Below are 15858 nucleotides of genomic sequence, written 5' to 3'. Positions count from 1 at the left end.
TCACTGTTAGATTTTTTCTGGATAAATCAACTTATTTGTAGAAGTCAAACTGTTTATTTACAGCTTTCAATCGCATGCTACAAACAATATTTTTGGTGAGATTTGTATCAATTTATTTATGGTTTTAGTTTCCAGAAATTATATGCATTACACTGTAATGTAAGGATAGTTTTCCTAAGCAGCTGTTTGGGGATTTTTTTTAAATCTTTAAAGACTGAAACCTGAATTATTTGAGTGAGTGGCACTAAAGGAAAAAAAAATCAACTCTCAAGTGTTTGAGAGCTTCCTTTTACTCAGTCACCCGTTTACCATTTATTTAAGAAGGGATCAAGTTCTTTATAATACAGAATATGATCACAATGCCTTCATCCTCCTGGCATTTAAATATATTCATGTTAAAGTTAAAGAACTATTCAGATTTAACTTAAATGTAAACTTTTTATGCCAGATTTTTTTTAAATTATTGCATACTCTGTATTATTGTTTTTATTTAATTTGATTTTATTAAAATAATTTTAAAGAATCAACAAAAGGTTTTAAAAGAAAGTAAAACAAAGTGAATGTCCCTTAAATCCTTAAGCAAACGTCACACAATGATAAATGGGATTTATAGTTGCTTTAAAGTTGTTTAACCTTTTATTATCAAATATATATATATATATATATATATATATATATATTTCACCCTAGAACACTCATAAAAAGTTACACGTTTACTTTGCTGGATCATTTTTACCCGATATAAAATACTCTATAAAAAGTATTTCTCATAAAAATAGATCAAAATATGACAACACATGATACATTAGAGTAGTTTTCTTTTATTTAAAATTGTGATATATGTTAAAAAAGTGGAAAATGGAAACAAAGGAAAATCCTAAAAATATGCTTGAAAATTACTGAAAAATCAGGAATTTGAGAACAAAAAAATGAAACGGGAGACTTGGCCTTTGGTCCACCCATCCCTGTGAGATGTTACCGTGTAAACCAATGACACTCAGAAAAATGCAACATATTGAAAATCATGTAAATACTTTTACTTGGGTGAAAATCACCCAGCGATAGTGCTCTAGGGTTAGAAAGTTGGAATATGCATTTTCATGACATTAGTGCCTTTTGAACAGAGTTTATGAAATTACTTAATTTTTTAAATATATGTTTCATATTTTCTAGATTGCTTTCAGATGCTGAGATGGTTGAAAATGAGTTTTAAATAAGTAAACCCAGACACTAGAAAAAGATTTATCCTTTTTTAGTTTTAGTAGCATCTTAAAAGTAAAATACATTAGATCAAATCAGTACACAATTGATCAAAACCTTAATATTTTTTTTAACTGAATAAGTCAATATAGTTTAGTTTTTGTAGATGACAGAACATGGTGGAAATCAAATAACAAAAAACATATTTTTTACACTAGAAAACTGGTCAGAGAAAGAACGTTTTCTTTTATCTAGTGTTGGATTCCGTCTGCTCATAGATGGACAGGTCAGGGTCAGAATAGGACAGAACAGAGGCTGCAGACACCAGATGGAGACAGAGAAGTCTCAGGGGAAAGGTCTGACTCCTGGATGATTCTCTGAATTTAGCAGCAAAGCTTATGTAGACATAAAACCCAAAGCCCACACACCAACTCAAACTATTCATCCTCCAGTCACATTATTCAACTGCAAGTCCTGAAAAAAAATCCATGAAAATTACAACACATTGATATTCTTTTTACCTTTCAGCACTGAAAAGATTTGTTTGCATTTTTATTATTTATAGCACAAATGAAGTCTAACGGAGGCTTGTGTCTCCAGGCGGAATTTTGGTTTCTAGCTCGCTCTGAGTTGATCTCAAACATCCGTCATGACCCTGAAACTCTCAAACAGCCTCGTGTCGCCGTCTTTCCCTGTGACTCATTACCTCACCCACATCTCTTTTATACTTCTGCAGTTTCCAGCATTTCATAATGAAAGAGCTACATGACTAAAATAAGTATTTTTTATTTTCTTTCTGATCTGTCTCTTGTCCTTGAGTCTTTTCATGCAGCTCACACTTATAATAGTATACTTTGCGCATCCTTAATAAAAAAAACTGAAAAAGGTTAATTTATTGTCTCTATGCCCTTTAAATATACTTTTGTGTCATTTAATTTTCCTTGGATATTTATTTTTTTGTCTGCTGGAATGAAGCTCTATCCTCCTTTCTAAAAAAAAAAGAGGTGAATGATCTGTATTTGAAAAATATGAAGCACAAAGTTAGTCATTGTCACTGAGTCCTTGGGGAAAAAAGGATTTTAAGAACTAAATTCAGTATAAAATTCATAAAACAGTAAAATATGCATTAAAAGTATGTAAAGGTTAAGTCTAAAATACAAAAAAAAAAAATAATAATGAGGCAACAAAACAGAAATGTACTCAAATTAAAAAATATTAATATTTTTGTATGAAAAATACCTGTGATTAGTAACATTTTTTGATTTTATTTGATTGTGTTTTATTTTAAGAATTAAAAATAATGAAATAATTCAAAGTAAGATAAAGTACCAAACCAATTTCATCAAATAATTAATTGATCTAAAGAAGGTCTTTAACTATAGGTGGAAGTTATATTTATAAAATCATTCTTACAATGAAAAAAGGGATTTAAAATGAATAGTTTTCATCAACTTTAAGTGTTATGTTGATGGTTTACTCAACTTAAAAGATAATTGAATAAAAACCAGTATTTTTAAATGTCACAAATTACAAAGCTTTTGTTAATTGATCCAATGTTATACTTTTTACAGAAAAAAAATATTAAAATATTAAATTTATTTTGCCCTCAATAGTGAAGAAAACACAATCGAGTAACTAAAAAGCTAAGAAAATAGAGTGGTACACTGTATTATTATTATTTAATTTTTTTGCAAAGTTGGAAAGTTTTTGGTTCAAGAGCTTTTATTTTGAAGCGCTTTCTCGCCGACAGAGGGCGCTGTTCCGCTTTGCTCATTGAAGACCTGAGCGGCATTTCCTCAGTAATGTGGCCGCTCCGACAGGGAAGCTGTCATGTTTTCCGCCGCAGACCTGTGCTGTTTGTCTTCAGCAGTCCAACATCTCCATCCGCGTCCCTCTGAAGGCTTCTCGAGCCGCATCACTTTGCTCGTTCCCTGTCTGCATCCGCGCAGGTCGGCTGAAACTTCCCTCCAAAAATGCACCTGTATAGGTGAGATTCCTCAACCGGAGTGAGGAGTCCACTTTTTTATTATTATTTTTTCTTAATAATCTGACGGAGAGGGCGTCTTTCCCTCCGAGCGTCCACTTCTGCCTGACAGTTAGCCCTCCGATGCAATTAACCCAGGAAGTCGACTTCACTAAAGGGGACAAAACGCCGACCAGCTCCGCTCTGCAGCCCGACGCAGGCGCCGGATCTCCGGCCAAAATGTGCAGCGAATGCTACGTCAATCAGACATTTGTGAACGACGATGGCACCGTGAGCGAGCACAAGCCCCGGTAAGACGCGCGAGCGCAAACTTCCCACCCCACCTGTCACCCAGGTGATGCTGCTTTGTGTTGATGGAAAAAAACTTTATTTAAAAAAACAATGGTGATGTTTTAATAGTTTGCTTCATGCAGCCAGCTGTGAATGTGCTCAAGTGTTTATTAGTAAAAAAAAAATAAAAAATCAATTTAAATGGTTAAAAAATCAACAAAAAATACACCTTTAAAAGCAGTTTTCAATTTAAACTTTATAAAACACTTGAAATCAATTTCTATGTGTGGAAAGATGACATCCACTCTCCTCTCTGCTGTTGAGTTTGTTTTTAAAAGATGGATTTCACAAAAGCACAAGGGAGATATGCCCATCATCAATTATGAAATATCTCTGACTACTTTAATTCAGGACAGAGAGTGACGGGAAGAGGATGTGAGACATGTCTCCAGTTTTTCTTTTTTCTTCAGTGTCAGTTCTTGGTTGATGTGTTTCTAGGAGACTGAGAGCAGCATCCATCTTCACACAAAGCCACGAACACTTGAGTCATTATGTTAAATAATGAGAGGATGTGAATTTCTGCTTTTCTAAAATTTGTTTTTTGGCTGATTTAAAATTATAAAAAAATGTGGAATGAAACATTTTCTGAAGCAAGAAAGGTGTAAAAAATACAGTTATCCTTATTTCTGGAGTTAATATTCAGGAATATTAGATTTTTAAGACCCACTCCATTAAAAAAAATGTGTTTTTGGTAACATTTCACTCATGATGGAGGATATATAAAGAGAAGTTGGGAGTAAAACAGCATTTCTGAGTATTTTTTTTAAATATATAGTTGTGAAAAAATGTTGTTGGTAAAACCTAGTTGTTGCTCGCCCTTTTTTTTGTATCGCTAATGTTAGCTTGAGGTTGTGAGGGGCTGTAAGCTATAGCGGGAAAGTGTAAGCAAAGGGATAATGGGAAATGAGGGCAGGCTTACTCCACATCAAGATTTCCGAAGTGAATTTCTAATGAACTCCTGCCGCTCTGCGGAAAGTATGTCCTAGAAAATGACATTTTTTTTTATTTTTGGCTAACAATTGTGTAATTATAGTTAAAATACAACTGGGAAATTACTCAAAAGATGGTCAGAGCAGGAATTTAATGAGCCAGGCTACATTTCAGAATTTTTCTGACTTTTTTTTTGTTGTGATATTGTATACAAATATCCTGCATTCTTATGTGGTTGTGCTCCTTTAAAAAAAACCAACAACTCAGTTCTACTGATTTTTGTTCTATTTAATCCACACGTGTGAATTCTTATAAAAAAGTTTCTGTCTTAACATGTTTCATGTCATGTTTCCCTTCTTCACCTCCTCTCCTCCTGTTCTCCCTCACAGTTTTTCCTCCTCTTTTTCGTTTCTGCCCCTTTACTTTTCTGCTCTCCCTTCCTCCCCCCAGCTCTCTCCCAGCTCCACTCCAGCCCAGCAGCAGCAGCATCAGCGGCGGCAGCAGCAGTGGAGTCATCCTGGACATTTCTGCTCTGAAGATGGAGCAGCTGGAGAGTGAGGTGCCTCCGCTGCCTCTCCGCCTCCGCTTCAGAGACCTGCTGCTCGGGGACCAGAACTTCCCAAACGACGACCGGTAGGCAGAGGAGGCGAAACCTGGCTCTTAGAAGTGAAGCGAACTAAAAGATTTAAGCACTTTTAGCTATTTTGAACTGATGGAATTTGAAATATAGAGTGGATATAGATCATAGATTAATGGATAATCTTTTAATGGAGCTGACCTTCCAATCAAAATAAAAGATATGTTCATTTTTATTTTATATGTGCATCACAAGCAGCATTTAAATGGAATATTAAGATATTAATCAAATTAACACATTTTTTTTATCAATTTATTGTTGATTTCCTGTCATTTTTTAGGAATTCAGTAAATGTTTTTACATCTATAAATGAAAATACCGGTATTCCTTAATTTAAAAAAAAAAATGGTAAATGAGTTTTGATGATGAGTTTTTGCCCCATAAACAAAAGAAGTTGCATTGCTTTAAATTTTTAGCAGCTGGCCAAGAAATTTTGAGCTGCATTTATGAAGTATTTTGGACAGGGGTGAGCAAATCCAGGCCTCGAGGGCTGGCCTCAAACATGCTTTGCAACCAAACTGTCATTAAAGCTCCTTATTGGCTAAACACACCTGATCCAGGTAAACAGCAGGAGGCCGGCCCTCGAGGCCTGGATTTGGACACCCCTGATTTACAATATAAAAACAAAAAATATTCAAAGGATAATTAGCTCCATTAAAGGTAAAAACCATTGACTGTATATGAGAACTGGATCGAGTGAGTGTGATGTCACCAGTAGAAAATGTCATTCTCAATACAGATGCCGCCATGTTGGAGCCAGACAACGTTAGTAAGCGTGGTTGGTCCAAGTCGGTCTGAGTCGGCGTCTCTATGGCAACCAGTTTGGCCAAGCAGGAGTGGGGTTGTTGAAAGTCCACACCCCTTTCACTGAATACGAGCCCAGGACGATGTGTCAATCAAATGTTTTTTAAAGCATCTGATTGGTCAGTTTTTAATTTGAATAAATTGCACTGTTCGAAAAAAATTAAGGATTATCAAGAACATGTATAAAAAAGGTAGTAGAGCAAGAATGGTTATTCTGACAAACAGAATGACTGAATTAAAGCTGTTTATTTTTCCATAGAAATCTATGGGAATTTGGCTTCTTGGAGCCAGCTGGTACTTCCTCTTTGGAAGGTGGGAGGGGTTACTCTCAGTCCAGTTCTCATATACAGTCAATGTTAATCAACTGATCTTTTTTATTTTAAGTCTGATTTAACTAATTTGTTCTGTTTTCTCCTTTTAGTTTTTCTAACCACAATACTTTTTTAAATAGCAGAAAACAAACCAAACTATTTCAGTGGTTCATCTTTGTTTGCACTCCATCATGCTCAAAGGTCCACTTTAAACGTTGCCTATTACACCTGCCAGTGTTTGCCCTTTGGGCCTGGTGCTGTCCGTGGTGCTGAAAATAGGAAAAGCAAACAAAGTCATTTGAAGATTGTTTGTATTTGTAGGTTGAACAACTTTGTCATGTAATTTCTAACTATATTCAGTATTCTGCTCATTTTCTTCACCCAAATTTTGTTTCTGAATTGGCCCACAGAGTCTAATTTTCAAAGATAAAATGTTTTTCTTGTTTCCTCTGAGATTTTAAGCAGTCAGAGTTAATGGCCATTTTGAGGAATAGCTCAATACACTTTACTTTAGTGCAGATTTGGTTAATCAAACATACTTTCGGAGGTGCTTACAGCAATAGAAAGCTAAAAAAAACGTGGCGGCCGTTTATAATGTTTGTCATTTCCCTTTTTATTCAGCGAATAAAAACAAGCTCAGGCGAAGCTTTTAGTCAAAAATGACCTTTCCCTCAGCTGTCCTTGCAACAATCACTATTTTTTTCATTCCTCAACGAGGCTGCCTACGTTTGCAGCTTCTGTCGAGGTGGTGATTATCCCTTTTTCTGTCCTGCTGTTGCTGTTGAATCTACCTCCTCCTTCCCGCTGACTGAGTATCGATGGAGGCGAGCCGGTGCCTTGGGTTATATTTACAGTGGTCATTCTCCCGCCATGTTGCCACTGAACTTGCAAATGTCACTGGTCAGATCTGAACAGGGGATTGCTCAGGTTTTCATTCGTCAAAAGCAAACGTAGATGGAAAAAATAAGATCTACTTGCTTGTGGTTTTCTCTTTTCTGTCTGCAATTTGCTGGCATTAACTTTCTTTTTTCTACGCTAAATGCCATCATTATCTTGTTTCTAAGTGAGGCATTTATGAGTTAAACGCGGCGTTCTGTTATAGCAGAATAGCGAGGAGGGAAATATCGCATATTTTCAGGCAGAGGTCGCAGCGTGCTGCAAAGAGCTCGCATGGTAACTTGGAAAGCCGCCTTAAGTGGCTGTACCTGTGTGGGCGAGAGGGGTTCAAGTGGAGTGGCCTCTTCCGGTAATTTCAAAAGCACTGACTCATGGACGAGGGCATCTATAAATTAGCCGTCCAGACTTTTCACATTTAGAGCCGACAAAAAGGTGCCGGACTCAGGGGGAAAGGTTTTTTTTTTCCCTTTTCTTTGCTGTCAAGCATTTATTTAGAGGTGAAAACTTTCACCTCAGCTAAACCAATACTCTGCGGCTTTTCTCTTAATCTGCCAGTATGTTACTGGAGATGTTTACAGCGTTGTCAGGTGCCGCTGAAGAGGAACCACGCTGCAACAGGATCAGTTAGGGTTATTCCTGTCATGGTATTGTTGCTGTGGCAACAGGCCCTTGCATGAAAGAGAGGGAGAGGAAAAAAAAACATTAACATTGCTCATATTTCTAAAAATATTCAAATCCCCCTCAATGAAGGATTGTTGCTTTGTCTCATTTTGTCGTTTGGTTTTATCGGCGTGCGTTTCTCGTCAAGCTGCAAAAGTTCAAAACTGATCCTCTTCTAGCAGTAGTGACATTTTAACGCTGCAGGGAGGCGTGTTTTTCCTGCAAGCTCCGCTGGTGGAGTCGGGGCTCGCTGCACAACGCAGCTGCACGTGTCCTGCAGGATGGATCCGGAGATCGTCATCCACACCTGGATCAGTCCGTCTGTGGGGACATGGAGGTCAGAGCCAGTCGGTAGTGACGCCGGGCAGAGGTAGGGCTCTGTAGTGTGCTGGTCAGGAGGGGGTGGCGCAACGACCTGAGATGTTTGGTAACTGTCATTCGTCAGCGAGGAGCAGAGAACAAATCCTTTTATTTTCTGCACAATTTAACCAAATAATCTTTGTAGCAAAGATGTGAAGTTTTCAGATCCAACACTTGTTGATTCTCGAATGATTTATGTGTATCATTAAGGAATCAGTGTTCGAACTTTTGCTTGCAGGGATGTTTGCACCCTCAACAGCATCCCTCTTGTGTTGTTAATGAAGACCCCTGAGGGGGTGGAGAGTGAGAGTCAAAACTTGATTGCAACTTTTTTTTTTTCCTGCTGCAATTAGTTGCTTAAAACGATCATTATTAGCTGGAACGCAGAGGTGGCTCTGCAGCTAAAGAAAATGAGACGAGTTGGTTTGTAATTGTCTGCTCAGCAGTAACTGATTAAGCATCATTACAGGCACACATACATGTGTGGGTGGAGGTGTTGGTGGTTTTATGGCAGCAACTCAAGTGTCATCTTTGTGAGACATTTTGACTTCTCGACTGTGGCGTAACGGTTACACAGATCCAGAAAGAGGTTATAAAGGCTGCACGGAGGTGTAGTGACTGACTTTTTTGTTTAGAGTTTGCACACTCCACATGTGTTTCTTCTAGTAAAATATACGTCATAGGCTAATTAATGATTTTGATTTACCCCTGGAATCTGGGTGTGCGTAAGGCCCTGCGACGAACTGGCGACCATAGTAGCAGGGATAGGCTCCAGCAACCCTGAAAGAGGATGGATGGATGGATGAAGCTAATGTCCCACTATGAGAGTTTAGCCTGCAGCTAAAACCTGGGGTTCTTCCCAAAAAAATAATTCTACCCCTCAATCTCTCTAAAATAACTTTGGTTTTAACGGTTTCTTTTTTCCGAGAGCCAAACTTTCAGGATTATGATATCACGAGAGTCAAGCGACACACTGTGCTTTAAATCTGTGGCTTTCCTCTTTTTTACCTTTTAAGTCTTGCTTTGTCAGATAAAGTGAACTGTTCTTTGAAAGCTGCATAAGTAGAAAGTTAAAAGAAAGCTGTTCCATCGTCCTCATCAAGAATCAGGAAATGTTGTGAAGAATTTATCTGAAATGCAGCAATAAGGTGCACTCTGGAGGTTGCAATGCATCATGAGGACAGAAACTATAATGGTATTTATGTAAAAAACAAAGATTTTCCTTTCCTTTTTAGACTGAGCAAATTAAGATTGTTTTAATGTTTCAAACTATTGACAAAAACATATATATTTTTTTCATTTTCAAATTTAATCATAATAAGCATAAGTTTTATTTATTTTTCACCTTTCTGGACACCCAAGGTTGCCCTAACGTGTCAAAGTCAAGGCCCTCTGGGTAATTATATCCAGCCCTCCAGATAATTTTGGAATAATATTGCCGCCTTTTTTTTTATTAATGGTAATGTTAAAAAGTTTCATTTTTAAAGTTTTAAAATTTTAGTTTTTCAGTGTTCAATCAATGTTTATCCTGTTCGGCCCGCGACCTAAGGTGTGTTTTGAATTTTTGCCCCCCATGCGATTGAGTTGCCCTAGAGGTAAAAACAAATCTTAAAAAAACAGCTACAAAAATGAAGCATTAGTTGAATTCATAAAATTATAAAATACAGTAAAATAAATTAATTTGAGTGGATATGCTAGTTTGAAGAGGTGGGTTTTGCGATTTTTGGAAAACTGAGGGAGTGAGTCCGTGTTCCATAGATCAGAGGGAAGGGAATTCTGGGCAAATTTAAAGAAACTGTGAAAATTCTTGTAGATGAGCAAATTACTAGAATAAATTAAACCATTTAGATTTCAACACCTGACTCAAAGTTGGTTCTAAAAAATCTCTGAAATCCATTTACAAAAAATCTGTCATATATTTTCAATGTTTTTCCTCACTTTTCCTGTTCTATAAGAAGTTGTTTGGTGGTGTGAAAAACATTCATAAAACTGAAAGGCCTTACAAAATGAAAAACCTACATGTTACTTGAAAAAACTCATCAAATTTAATGCAGTCAAATTTAACAACTTAATTACAGATAGAAAATACTACGATATTTAGGGTTTTGTTACTTTAAGAAAATTTTACAAAAATTAAAATGAGTTGGGCATTTACAGTTTTAAAGTAAAATAACAAAAAGGAAATGAAAAAGACTAAAAGAAATTTGTTTTTTACGAGTTTTGATTAAATACGTATATCATTTTTAAACCATTGGTCTGCAACCTTAGTCTCTGGAGCCACATGCAGCTCTTTTATACCTCCTTTTTGGCTTTACAGAAAAATTATTTGTATAAATTATGAGTTTTTTAATCAAATTGTGTCATTATTATTAGTTTTTTTTAATGAGGGGATCTTAAATTAGAAAAAATATATTTATTTTTTAAACTGAGAAGCTTTGTGTGCTTTACCAATCCTCTAAAAAGCATACATGACCATGCAAAATATGGTTACTTCTATTGTCAGAACTGTTTATTAAAAATTCTAGTCTTTGTTCAGAAGCAAAGTTAGTTTTAATGAAAACTACAAGAAAATCTGCTCTAACGTAGGATGTTTTTGACAGTGTATTTTATTTTGAAAGGAACTTGTATGTGCTGCTGTCAGAATAAAAGAAATAAAGATTATTATACTCTGAAAAATACAACAATTCAATTATAGTTGATATTTAAAAGCTACACTGTTTAAGTTAATGAATTAATGGCCTCAAACACATTAATAAAGTGTATTTTTGTAAGTAGTAAAGTGGGACTTTACAGATTTCACTGGTCATTAAGACACTAGTCCAAATGGCTCATTAAGCATTAGAGGTTGCAGACCTTTGGCATAAACTGTTGCACTGTAATAATAAAAAAAATATTCTCTTTGCTGTTCAGATGGTGAAATCCCTGCCTTGAGAGCAAAGAAAGAGGCAGATAATGACTTTAACTCTCATCAGGCAGATAATTAGAAAAAGAGCAGCATGAATATTCATGGCTGCTGTAACATTTGAGTTTAGAGGAGCATCTGTGTGGCTTTGATTCCTTCTCTCCTTCTCTCTTATGTAAAGAGTGCAGGTGGAGTTCTATGTGAACGAAAACACCTTCAAGGAGCGTCTGAAGCTTTTCTTCATCAAAAACCAAAGATCAAGTGAGTGGATGTGGGCCGTCTAAGTGAGTCCCTAAAGAGTCCATTAAAGGAGAACGAACTAAATATAAATGTTCTGAATGAAAGCCAAGGGAACAATGAGATAAAGAGTATTTTACAAATATTGAATGAAGTTTGTTTGCTTCTTTAGGCCTTAGGATTCGCGTGTTCAACTTTTGCCTGAAGCTGCTCACCTGCCTGCTGTACATCATCCGAGTGATGACGGACAACCCCGGTCAGGGGACCAGCAGCAGCCACATCGCCGTGCAACAAAACACAGCAAACGGCAACAATAAATGGTTTGTGTCGTTTCCGTGTTCAGGTTCACATAAACTAAGCACACAAACATGTCTCAGCCAGCTATTACATACAGAAAAACATGAGGAAAGATGAAAATGTAGCGAAAACGTAAAGACCCACTCCAATGAAATTTGTGTTTTTGGCATTTTTAATATGTTCTTGTTGCATTTTTCTCATGTTGGAGGACATATATAAAGAAAATTTATTTTAAAATAGCATTTCTGAGTATTTCTTTTTTTAAATTGTGGTGAATCAAAAATAATGCGCATTGTACCAGCTACAATCAATGGGCCACGAGCTTCCAACTCAGCTGTAATCTGATGGATCCACTTGAAGACAAATAGATTCATGAACGTCTGAGCTGGTATCTGGAGCTGGATAGCTACAACATTACTTCCCATTTTTGTTGCACCTGTAATCTTACGCCTGGTTCACGCGCAGCAAACCAGTAACACCAATTAATCCTGGCAGGAAGTTACACCAAGACACACAAGAAAATCCATTCAACTTTTAAAATATAACCAATTTCCACAATAAAATACTGCGATTGACAAATGCAATCATATTTTAATATCTAAACAGAATGTAGAAATGAAAATACAGTATTTGTGGGGGTTAGGGACCAGCGTCATCCACAAAAACCCAGAATTTGCGAATACGGAGAATCCCGTGTCTCCGTCTAATCCCCTACCCCCTGCAGCCAATAAATGTCCGTTACCTATCCACATTCATCAAAAACACTTCTGATCATGCTTTGTAAACTTTTATTAAACAACATTGGAGTATTGCTCAAGATAAAGATTTTTTTTTCAATCCATAACTATAGACTGCAAACTTTACATGCAAACTGCCACTGTGTCTCTCTGTGCCTTAAAGAAGCCTGAGCTTCCTCCTTCATCAGTTAAGCGTGGGAGGGAATCTTCTTCCAGAATTTGCTGGATTCATCCATTATTTATAAACACCTGCTCTGGATGATACTTATCCTCCGCGATTAATCAGGATATTTTAGAGCCACTTCAGCTTCAGCTGATGCCATTCCTCCATGCAGGGTTGCTGATTGTGTGTGCGAAGCGGACGGGCTGGTGTGCTCTTCAACTGCGCTCCCTCCTGGGAAATTCCCACAGAAAGCTCCCGCAGGACCTTTTGAAGCAAATGTTTCATACATCTTGAGTTATCAGAGTTTTTGTAACGAACCGCAGAAAAAATCTGCGACTATGTGAAAACGCGAATAAATAAACACAAATAAGCAGGGAAATACACAAATAACACACAAAAAACAAGCATTTTTCTCATGATGGTGAACATATATAAAGAAAATCAAAGTGAAGTATTTTTTTTTTTTAATTCAAATCGTGAATCAAGAGCAGACAAAAATAGTTGTTGGGGGCTGTAAGTTAGCAGGAGACTGTAAACAAAGGGATGATGGGAAAGGAGGGAAACCGTCCCGTCCATAACTTCCAGGCAAATTTTTGATGAACTATTGCCCCTCTGCAGAAACTATAACTATAAGAAAATGACTGTTATTTTTTAAATTTTACAGAAAAATCATAATTAAAAGACTACTCGATCAAAGTGGAACTTTAAGTTTTAGATTTATTCATAGCAGGAAGTTCAGTTATTCAATGAATGCATGAATGTCTGGTGGACCCAACTTTAATGCTCACATGTGCACAATCATAAACTTGTCTCTTTTTTTTTTATGATCTGCAGCGTCGACTGCCAGTGGAACGGCTCGGTGCAGGACAGAGAAATTAACTGGTGAGCAGCAGCAGGTGTGAACTGAACGCTGCTCTGATCTGTTCCCAGCTCGCCTTATTATTTTTTTCTTTTCTGGCACGAGAGTTTTTGTTATCAGATGCTGCCAGTTGTCAGCACCTGCTCAAGATGTGTCCAACAGCTTGAATGCACGTCTTTCTCGACCCATCACTCGTGTCACGTGTGTGCCGGATATTAATTGTCAAACACACCAGAGCTGTTGTTTTTGTGCTCTCTCCTTGTCAGGGAGTTGATCTTCTGGGTGGACAGGAAGCTTCCTGTTTGGGCCATTCAAGTGAGTCAGTGGAAGAAAATAGCAAAATTATAATTATTCATTAATTGGAGAATGTAAACAACGGATGCTTGATTCTGTAAGAATCTGAAAACTATTGGGTTTAATTCTATTTTTAACATACTGTAACTGCTGGAGGTCATTGTTGACACGCGTTTCCTGTTTTTGCAGGTAATTGTGGCCATCATTAGCTTCCTGGAGACTATGTTACTAATGTATCTGAGCTACAAGGTGAGGAGAAACACAAAAGAAAGAAAGGGAACAAAAACACTTCTCGTTTCAGCGTGATTAATGCGCTCCATCCACTAACAGTATGTGAGACTGACGGGCCATAAATGGTGTAATTAGCCCCAGTCATTTGTCGCCGCTACATTAAAGATGATGGTAATTACAGGATCTAGTCGAGGTGAAGGAGTAAGTGGTTGGGTAGGATGGAGGGGGTGAAGAAAAAAGAATGAACATGCGATGACTCACTGTTTATTGTGCTCTTAAAGGCAAAACTGTGAAACTAAAGTGGAAAACTTGTGCACTTTCAGGGGAACATTTGGGAGCAGATTTTTCAGGTGTCGTTTCTTCTGGAGATGATCAACACCGTTCCTTTCATCATCACGGTAAGAACAGCTTTGAAAATGTCCTTTTTTTCGCCCAGAATTGTCAAAAATGAGGAATTGTGATGGTTTTAGAGCTGATGTGTTCAAAAGGAGATCCTCCTTGATGTCATCATGACTTAGTAAAGTTCTAAAAAAAGCTAATCCTATTTTCGACTGTGTGGTGGCACAGTGGTTACCCTTACACTGGAGTTTACATGTTTTCTCTGTGCATCCCAGCTTCCTCCTACAGTCCAAAAACATGCTTCATATGTTAATAAGTATTTATAAAGTCCACGTGAGTGCGTCTCTGAGCCTGTGACATTCAAGTGGTGTTACAATTATTTTAACAATTTGATTCATATCATAACTTGTGGTTGCCGATGCGATTCATAGTCGATTTTGAACAATCCGATTCACTGACCTAAAATCAATCCAGGTCATCTTCAGCCAAAAATTCTACCACTGTCACTCAAAGATAAATACCTGTACATTTGAAGTTTTCCAGATTCCTTGTATTTCTTGCAAGATAGTCGAGTTTAAATTAAATATATGTACAAAAAAAACAAGTAAACAAGAATTAATGTCAAGTCCATTCACATTTTAGTTGAATACATTTCAGCCCACTGTTGTTTTTCCACATCAAAATGACACAAATGAAGCATTATTTATCTGAAATATGAAAGTGTTTCCACACATTAGACTGTAATGATGGCTTGATTATTTTTGCCGCCATCACGTGTGTTGATCGTTTTTACATTGTAGTGAAATAAACCTACCACGCTTCAATCTGAAATACTATATTCTTATATCAGTATGAGGAATTTATCTCATTTTGAAAAGATTTTATAGCAGTATAGGTGGATTAACAACTTCAAACAGATCGACATGGTTGGATCATAGGAGAATAAATCAATTCATCGTTACACCCGTACAGCCTTCACCCAGACAGTAGCTGGGACTGCAGCTCTACGACCCTCAAATGGATTCAGCTGATTCTGAACATGGATTAATTTTCCTATTTGCCAAAAATTTGACTGATCAAACAGAATAAAAAAACTTGATATTTGGTTGTTTCGGTCAGAGGAGCAAAATTTGATAATATATCAACAAAAAAATGCTATAAGCCAAAAACTGTTGGTATTATCATTTTACTCCTGCAGAAATCAGCCTTTTTCAGGTAAAACAAAAGAATTTTAAAGTGTTGTTGTGACTCGGTGCTTTAGAAATGTGGACACAATCTATGTGCAAACAGAATTACTGAGACTTTTCAAGATTAAACATAAAAAGTACTTGTTAAGTACCATCTAAAACAAGGAAGGAATGTTTTTCAACTGGTTGTAATGAAGAAACAAAGAAGCAAAGATTGCTGTTAGATGGTGAGGAAACAACTTTAAAAACAAAGAGCAGGATGACTGTTTTTTAAGGTAATTTTTTTTATCAAACCCGATAACAGAAGAGACTGATTGACCCTTAAAAGCATTTTGTAGCATTTTTGGCAATTGATATCTTATAGGGTCAAACTTTCATTCTATGAAATTAGAGTAAAATGTAAAAATATTGTCATCATAACTAAAGTGGCTGTTTGTGACTGTTGATATGAATTTATAAATATATTTTATGACAATTTTGAATCACATTTCCATATTGT

General features: G+C 36.7%; 1 protein-coding gene across 2 annotated transcripts in view; it reads left to right on the top strand.

The window, feature by feature from the left end:
• The first annotated feature begins 2932 nt into the window (after positions 1–2932).
• LOC112162864 (potassium channel subfamily T member 2) overlaps positions 2933–15858 on the top strand; it is a 32494-nt gene continuing 19568 nt past the window's right edge. For both annotated transcript variants that reach the window (XM_024298796.2, XM_024298794.2), the window contains exons 1-8: positions 2933–3474; positions 4895–5077; positions 11197–11276; positions 11425–11572; positions 13284–13331; positions 13575–13623; positions 13792–13851; positions 14157–14231. In XM_024298796.2, the coding sequence (XP_024154564.1) occupies positions 3308–3474; positions 4895–5077; positions 11197–11276; positions 11425–11572; positions 13284–13331; positions 13575–13623; positions 13792–13851; positions 14157–14231 (810 nt within the window). In that variant the 5' untranslated portion in view covers positions 2933–3307. The remainder of the gene's footprint in view (positions 3475–4894; positions 5078–11196; positions 11277–11424; positions 11573–13283; positions 13332–13574; positions 13624–13791; positions 13852–14156; positions 14232–15858) is intronic.

Source organism: Oryzias melastigma, linkage group LG12 (assembly GCF_002922805.2).
Source record: "Oryzias melastigma strain HK-1 linkage group LG12, ASM292280v2, whole genome shotgun sequence".
NCBI classification, from domain to species: Eukaryota; Metazoa; Chordata; class Actinopteri; order Beloniformes; family Adrianichthyidae; genus Oryzias; species Oryzias melastigma.
Note: the sequence above shows the minus strand (reverse complement) of the source record. Positions and strands in the feature narration are given on the sequence as shown.